This window comes from Capsicum annuum, chromosome 10, assembly GCF_002878395.1.
Source record: "Capsicum annuum cultivar UCD-10X-F1 chromosome 10, UCD10Xv1.1, whole genome shotgun sequence".
Taxonomy (NCBI): domain Eukaryota; kingdom Viridiplantae; phylum Streptophyta; class Magnoliopsida; order Solanales; family Solanaceae; genus Capsicum; species Capsicum annuum.
This window is the reverse complement of record NC_061120.1, coordinates 21973245-21981800: the sequence shown is the minus strand read 5'-3', so window position 1 is coordinate 21981800 and position 8556 is coordinate 21973245. Positions and strand designations below refer to the sequence as shown.

At 32.9% G+C, this 8556-nt stretch overlaps 1 protein-coding gene across 2 annotated transcripts; it reads right to left on the bottom strand.

Annotated features, from left to right (window-relative positions):
* Positions 1-1669: 1669 nt before the first annotated feature.
* LOC107845529 (hsp70 nucleotide exchange factor FES1) lies at positions 1670-6313 on the bottom strand. 2 transcript variants are annotated; one of them, XM_016689897.2, is made up of 4 exons: positions 5774-6307; positions 5550-5652; positions 3387-3437; positions 1670-2235 (listed from the first exon to the last, which is right to left on the bottom strand). In XM_016689897.2, the coding sequence occupies exons 1-3, from the start codon at positions 6024-6026 to the stop codon at positions 3422-3424; spliced, it is 372 nt and encodes a 123-aa protein (XP_016545383.2). In that variant the 5' UTR covers positions 6027-6307; the 3' UTR covers positions 1670-2235; positions 3387-3421. The 2 variants fall into 2 exon arrangements, with proteins under 2 accessions (XP_016545383.2, XP_016545382.2); XM_016689896.2 differs by lacking the exon at positions 3387-3437 and having other exon boundaries at positions 5774-6313.
* Positions 6314-8556: the final 2243 nt, after the last annotated feature.

The window sequence follows — 8556 nt, the reverse complement described above, 5'->3', positions numbered from 1 at the left end:
ATTTTTTATTTAATTATTTATTTAATAATAATAATTTCTTAATTTAAAAAAACAAGAAAAAAATACCCCCACCCCCGTCCCCGTCTTCTTCACCCCCATCCCCCGCGTCTTCAAGCATCCCCCACCCACCCAATCGTTGTCTTCTTCACTCCCCTCCCCGACGTCTTCACACACACACACATAGTCGTCGTCATCACTCCATCCCCATTCACTGCAAATTTCCATTTTTTTGGACTGAATTTTTTGTTGTTGTTGTTGTTATTTACATGAATTTACATACATTGACTCTTGCTATGAATAATATGTTGAAAATCCAACAATTCAAATGTAGCGAACTTCCATTTTTTCCGGCGAACTTTCATTTTTTCTGGCACACTAATGGCGGAAAGAATAAGATTAACAACAACAAAAAATTAAATCAAATTCAAAAGTAAGAACAAGGAGAAAAGGTAGAAAAAATGGTAGGAGAATTAAGTTTAGCAAAAAAAAAAAGAATGAAGAAGAAGAATGGTGAAGAAGATGAAATAGGGGTATGGGGGGGGGGGGGGGGAGGAAATTATGGGGGAGGTTTTTTTAAAAGAAATTTGTTTTATTAAAAATATGTTGGAGGTTTTTTTTTTTAATTTAGTTTTATAAAAAAAAAAAATTGGGGCCCTCAGTGCCACTTGACACTTTTCTATTCGTAACTTAATAAAAAAATTACTCTTCACGTACCTCTCGAGATTACACAGCACGCGCAGTGCCATGTAAGCAAAAAATGCCCAATTGAATCAAAATTCGAGGGGATTTAAGGGCCTAATAGGTACAGGCCATAGTTAAGGTGTCTAAGTGAATTTTGACAACAAGTTTGAGTGCCTATCGATGTGAAAATGTCAATAATAGGGTCAGATATTGGTCTAAATTATCAACTTGGCTCGTAAAGAAGCGTTTCAGTTTTTAGTCGCTTTTTGAGAAGTTACATGTTTGAAGTTCGGACAATACGATTGGTATGCTAGTTTCAAATATACATAAGTGATGCTTTAGAAATTGAATTTGGATTGACTTTAGTTCGCTTTGACATGGTGATTAATCAATCTAGAGATATCAAAAGAAAAAGAAATATTTGTCACTACAAGAAAATAGCGAAATTGTGACAGAGATTTTAGTCAGAAATCTGTCACAAATCATTGATTGTGATGGAAAAATGTACATCTCAAAACCTTTGGTCATAAAATCATTGTGACGAATATAATTTCCGTCACAAAATTATTGTGACGGAACTGAGACAGATCGTCCGTCATAATATAAATCCTTAAATTTGACTTAAATTCCGTCACAAATTTATAACAGATTTTGACAAAATATTCCGTTATAAAATAGTGACAGAATAATTTTCGTAATAAATTTTCAAACCTAGTCACCACAATTGTGACAATATATTTCGTTACAAATAATTTGTGACAAACTAGTTTAGTCAAAATATGACTCTCTTACTTATATTAGTAACAAATTTAGAATACATTGTGATAAATTAAATCTGTCACAAATTTTATTTGAATTTTTAATTTTAATAAATAATAATTACGAAATACTATGCTCTCTCTCACGCACTATATATATAAAACATAATACGAGATTTATAATAAAAAACGTCTGAAGTTAATTAAAACATGCAAAATCACAACTTCAATAAGCAAAAGTCTACCAATGTTTTAATTTTAAAGCATATAACTATCCAAAAAAGTGTGACAATGTTCAAGTCGACACTTCAAGTAACTAAAGTCTCAAAATATTAAACACTTAAGTATTAGATGAGTCCCTATTAGGGAGAGTAAGATTACTAAATGAACGAGAAGATAATGTCATATCGCTCATCATGCGAGACCATTGCTCCTCCATTTATTTGAATCGATCATCACTTTGTTGCCTCAAACGGGAAACCTCTTGCTCTACTCATTGTTGTACCTCCAACTCTACATGCTCTTGAAGAACTCTCTCTTGATTTTCTCTCATATACAAAATCTTTTTCTCAAGTATTTTGATGCGCTCTTCGGCAACATGATCGGACACTACAGGCAAATTGCATGTCATATCTTTATACAAGGCTAAAGCTTGAGAGCCCAATCCATACACACATCGTTTTTTTGCTCGACCCATGATATCAAAGTACATGCGATTTATATCGAGTTTTTGATCTTCTAATGAATCATCTGTTGATCCCGAAAAAGCAGTAGCTATGACAACCTCCATTTTATCCTAAAAAATACAAATAATCAGCCAACAAAAATAGTATGAAAATAAAAAAATGGTAATAGGCAAATATGAAATACCGACATGTTATCATGCATCTGCTGAAACTTATTTACTAGTTCCACTAAAATCTTTTAAATAGTACAGGACTATGCTCTATCATCAATAATTTAGAAGTATTGTGGACTATTCATGGGAAAAGGTACACTGGCACAAGATTATGTCAATTGTCGATGAAACATAAAGTTATGAAAGAGAGTGAAGGCGTTGAATACTCATTTAGCTTCATATAGCCAGAAGCTACTACAAGCTAGGTAAGGGTTGGAGGCATTATAAACTGAAATCACACTGGAATGACAAAATTCATACACACAAATATGACTATCTCAACAGTGAACAATCAAGAAAGTACACTAAAACAAAAAAGCAACACAAGAAGTTTAAGGCAATATATAAAACTAATTGTACTTGAGCATAAGCATACAAGGAAAAATCCCTCTTTATACATAAACACGAGTTCAAACCGTCGAAACAACCTATTACAGAAATACTACGTTCAATAAGACATTTGTAGTTCGGCCCTTTGCGGCCTCGTACATAGTGGAAGCTTTAGTGCACCGGTCATTTTATACATAAACATAACTCATACTGATAGTCATAATCATAACTAAAATTAGTAATACCAACCATAGCTGATACTACCTTAGACACAATGTAAACACTTCCTCCCATAATAGTCAAGATCAAAATAGCAGAAATGGGGTTCTTTAAAAGTTCATAAATAGGTTGAAAAACAGCCCAAAAAACTCTCATACTAACTGTCAATTCATAAAGACCATATCTTCTCATATTATCCCAAAATTCTTCACCAACAGAAACAACACCCAACAATACTTTTAAAACCTCATAAAATAAGAGAGAGAGAGTATATTATTGATATTAAGATATGAAGAGGTATAGAAGATCAAGTACTCGGACAAGTCTAGATCAACTGTGGTAACTAGTCTTGATGCAAAAACTAGCTACTTCCATGCTAAACCTTAGATATTTCCATTGACAGATGAAAAAATTTAGTTAAAATCTGTTCACCGGATATAAGCAAATAAGATCTTAGGACAGTATTGCAGTACAAAATATCAAAGCCGGAAACTTTGTACCTTCTTGGACCAATACGCATACAGCTTTATGCATTTCATTTTTCCAAGTTCCTAGGTTGCAAACAAGAGGCAAAAGAAGTCACTGAAAGATCTCCACATAGCAAATTGACCGAAAGCATCACTTGGAAGATAACAATTGACATGAAAAGCACAATAAGGAGATAATTTATTTAGAAACCTAATATTTTTATCTATCACCGGAAGGAAATATAAACGACTTCTTGTTTTTCATTTCAATATGAAAGGGAAAAGAAAAATAAAATACAAGAAAACTGCGTCAGGCACAGAACAGGAAAATCTTCAAGAACATGATCTTTTTCTCTTCAATTCTTTTGTTCTTCATGCTGATTCCCATAGAAGAAGTCTAAAATAAGTCGCTGTTGTAGCATCAAGAATCCAGCGTTTAGACATTTGGCAGGTCATCTTTAAGTAGGTGACTAAAACACAAATCTTTTCAAATTCTAAAGGACAGAAAAAACAAACCATCGTTAATCTTAGAGATGGCTGACAGGAAGTGCCACAAGTACATATGTTTTTTACTTAATCAAGTATCAAGATGACAATGATGTTAATTCCACTAATAATCTTTCTAACTTTTAAAAGCTAAATAAAACACAAACTAGAAGAAATATAGGTCATTCACAGCCACCCGAGATAACTATTTATTTGCATCTAGAAGTTAGAACAGGGTGACACAGAATATACTAAATCTGCAGCTCAGGATTATCATATGGCATGCAGAATCTGCGTATTAACTATACCATGTATCTCAAGAGAAAGGGTCTTTCTCTTGTGGCCCTTTGTGTCTTTTGCTTTATTAAATCTCTCTTTTCTGTGTTCTAAATCCACACCCTGTTCCTTGTAGATATATGATCTAAACTATGTGCATTTAACCTAATTATGTATCTGGATTAGAGAAAGCTTCTGTTCTGTTTAGGAGCGTGCTCGAATACATTATTCACTCGTCTCATTTGCAATGAAAATTAGTTGGTCCAAGTACCAAGTTTTCTTCTTAACAGTAATATTCTAGCACTTTGAGATTTGTCTACTGGTACTGTTGGCCATGTGCCAAGTAAAGTAGTCCCTAAATTTGAATGGCCACCTAAAGCAAAATTCAGTAGTAGATTACTGCTCCAAGTTTCGCATCCCGTGGGAATCATATCCTATGTTCTTTGTACTCTCCCCAACAATACGTGTATCCATCACTACCACTGAAGATCTGAAGAATAATAATCAGTGACAACTTTGGCATAACCGCTTTCATAAAGTAATCTACTACTGGATGTTTTACTTCTCTAAAGCAAAAGTCTACTCCTACATGGAATAGCACTAACAATAAACTACTTACATGGACACTTACTGTCACCTCCATATGTCTTAATATATTCCCTCTCTTTAGTCCTTACATGGGTAACAACCTAGAGAAATAAAGATCTAGCTGCTACTAAGTTCTATGATTGCAAGAGGAGTAGTACAATCAATCCTCTAAAAATACCTACACCAACTCATGCCATGTAGGAAATAACGTAAGAGTATCTCTGGTCGACTTGAGAATATTATACCCTAAAACTAATAAAGAGACTTGTAGCACAACAACAAATCCTAACACTAGCCTGAGGATCACTCGATGTACCAAGCACCACTACTAACTGTGAAGTATCCACGAAATAACTCAAACTCCTCAACAAGGTATCCTAAAAAGCTGATGTAGTTACAAATTATTTTGGATTATTTTGGATCCTAGGCTGGCCCCTTAATCTAATGGATTATTCAAATGCTCAGTTTGGGTCCAAATGCTTTAAAAGCAATGGCTCTCTTAAACCACTCTCAGAAATATTCCTCTCTAAATCTTTAAAATTTCAACAAGAACAACAAGAAGCAAACCACAACAATAACAACAAGATGTCAAAAATAATGCTAGCGAATCGAAATAGGCCACATACGGCTTCACTAGACTTGAAGATTTCAACAAAAAACAGATTTTTAAGAGTACAAAATTGCTACAAGTGTAGTGAATCGAAATTGGCCCCACACAGCTTCACTACTTCAAGATACAAACAACAATGTCTCAAGATTACAAAAGAAGGATAAATAACTTGACATACAACATCCAAGAATCTAAGAATCCTAATAACATGAAAAGGACCCTAAGATTAAAGGTACCTCTGAAATCTCAGACTCTCAGAACTCAAAGCATCTCTTAAAGATGCATAACCATTTGCAAGACGAAATGCAGCAATCCCAGGCTTATTGTGCCTGATTAAAGCTAATAAAGGGAAAAATAAAAGGCCAATTGATCAGTGCTACTGGAAAGCGTATGACATGACATCTAAAATTAAATGACTCAATCAACTAAAAAACCATACATCAACAGGAAAAATACCCACATGAGATTGCACCCAGAGCTTTAGTGAGGGCAGTAACATCACGATCTGAGGTGAAATTTGACAGAAGAGGTTCTACGTCATTAGCTTCCATTACCAGTTGTTGGCTCCTCCGATTGTTCTGAACAATTGCACTTACAAATTCTGCCGCTTTAGCTCTAATGTTAGCATGGGAGTTCTTTAAGTAACCAAGAAGAGGCACCAATCCACCAATTGAGCTCAAATCTATCAAATTAACAATAAAAGGAGAGAGCATGAAATTGAAACGTCTTATAATGGGAATAATACATAATTAACTATCAAAGTCTCCAACAGAAACTGCTCCACTAAACTTTAATTTTTGCTTCCCAACAAGCACGACAACACAGAGTGGATATCTAGAGGGATAAGTTATGAGAAAAAAAAGGAAAAGATCAAGAAGAAATCAGAAGATTATGTCAATAGAAGAAGTTCACTCAGTGAGACGATGAAAATGAAGGGTTTTGAGGTAACCCTTCTGTTTTTAGATGGAAAAAGAGGGAAAACGATGTAAAAAAAAAAGGGAAAACGAAAAATCTATTTTAGATCCTATTCTGTTTTGACGGAAAAAGATTAGTCATAAATAATTTTTTTTTTTAAATTTTGTTGTGACGGAATAAATTCGTCAAAATATTTTATTACATTAATTATTTTTTAAAAAAAAATTATTGTGATGGAATGCTTAGTCTGTCACAAATTTATGACAGAAAGTTATTATTTTTCTTATCAACTTTAATTTGTGACAAAAATATGTCTGTCACAAAAATTATATTTAAATCTGTCAAAAAATTGTCACAAATTTGTTACTCTTTGAATATTTATGTGAAAATAAAAAAATTAAATTTTTTATATTTATGCAAAAATAATCCATCATAAATTCATCAAAATTCTGTCTCAAATTGTGACGGAATTGTTTCGTCTCAAATATTCCGTCAATTTTCTTGTAGTGTGTGTAGGGTGGGTTGGCTCTAAGGCTATCAACGGACCGGAACCGGAACTGCTGGACTGGATCCGGAACAGTACCGGAACCTCATTACCATTTTATATCGCCGGAACCGGATTTACCGAAACCGAAATACCAAAAAAAATTTCTTGTTCGGACCGGTCCTCTAGCTACCGGTGTGGAACCGAAACGGATCGGAGCGATACCGAAACGTTACCGAAATATCTCCGCTGGTACCAGTTTTTTTTTTTTTAAGTTTTAATTTAAATTATAACTTAATGAGATTAATATATATATATATATATATATATATATATATATATATTTAACTTATATAGTTTATATAATTTATTAACTTTTTTATAATAAGTTTAAGTTTTAATTATTGTAAAAGGTTTTAAATTTTAACTTAAAAACTATATGTTAAGTTAATATAATATTTTTAGTAAGTTTAAGAAGTTAAAATTTTTTCTAACTTTATTAACTTAAATACTTACTATAATTTTTTTTTTTTTTCATAATTGCAACAAACAAAAGAGAAAATTTAAAACAAAATTAGGCGAATAGCCGTTATATTTATTCAAATTTCGTACGTTGTACATTTATTACAAAGATATTAAATGTAAATCTAATCTACGCTGCCTCCTTCTAGGAAGGGTTCTGTGTGAATTAGATTTCTATTGTAGAAACTTATTAATATCTAAATTGTCTATAATTTTTTGTACGTAACCTTTCTAATTCTTCGACAGATAAATCCTCCGGAATTGGTCTATTTCCTTGTTCCTCCATTGCTTCCATTCCATCATGACTATTTTCCTCACAAATTTCATCTCTTTCGTCTTCAATATGGGACGGTAATTTGGGGAGCCCAAAATTTCTTCGTTCGGCATTGATTCAATCTCTAAATAATACCGAAATCTTCAAACCATCCCTTGCTAGCGAATACCGATGATCTCCTATTATAAATCTTCCTGCGCTGAAAGTTTGCTCCGAAGCAACTGAAGAAGCTTGAGCTGATAACAAATCTCGAACCATCCTTGAAAGTTTTGGAAATTGTCTGATCTGGGTCTTCCACCACGATAAAAGTTGTTGTTTTCCAGTTTCATCTCTAATATTTTCCCGGTCTTGCGAAAGATACGAATCAAAATTATTACTCCTACAACATTGAAGACCAAGTTCTTCGCCCATCTCGTCATCTAAATCATCATATCTACGTCTAGAACTAGGAGGTTCAATCGGCCCAATATTTTGTTTCATAACTTGATACAAGTTATATAAACTCCTAGCTGTAGATACTATGCTAGCACAACAAGTTTCAACTGATGGCTTTTGATGAAGTCCAATTTCTAAATTGTTGTATAATTTTCTAATCAACATCACTGTACCATGTTCTTTATAAAATGGGTTTAATAAATTAGTTGTTAAAAGAATTTGTGGAATAGGAAAATAATATTTTTAAAATTTTTCAATCATAGCATCAATTGCCTCTTTGTTAGGACATATTTTTGTATATTCAACAAGTACTTTAGAAATAGCAGTAATAGTTACTAAAACAGAACAAATAGTTGGAGTTTATTAAGTAGATACTGTGTTCGTAGCTTGATAAAAAGTTTTCAAAAATTTACAAAGTTCTTCTACTTCAGTCCAATCATCTTCATCTAGCATTAAATTAACATCCTCATTATAAGAATTATAAACTAATTGTATAAGTTTACGATATATAACAGCAACTTCAAACATTTGAAACAAAGAATTTCATCTAGTAGGAATTTCTTTTGGAATTTTTCTATATGGAAGGCCACATTGTTCACATTTACGTTTAAAA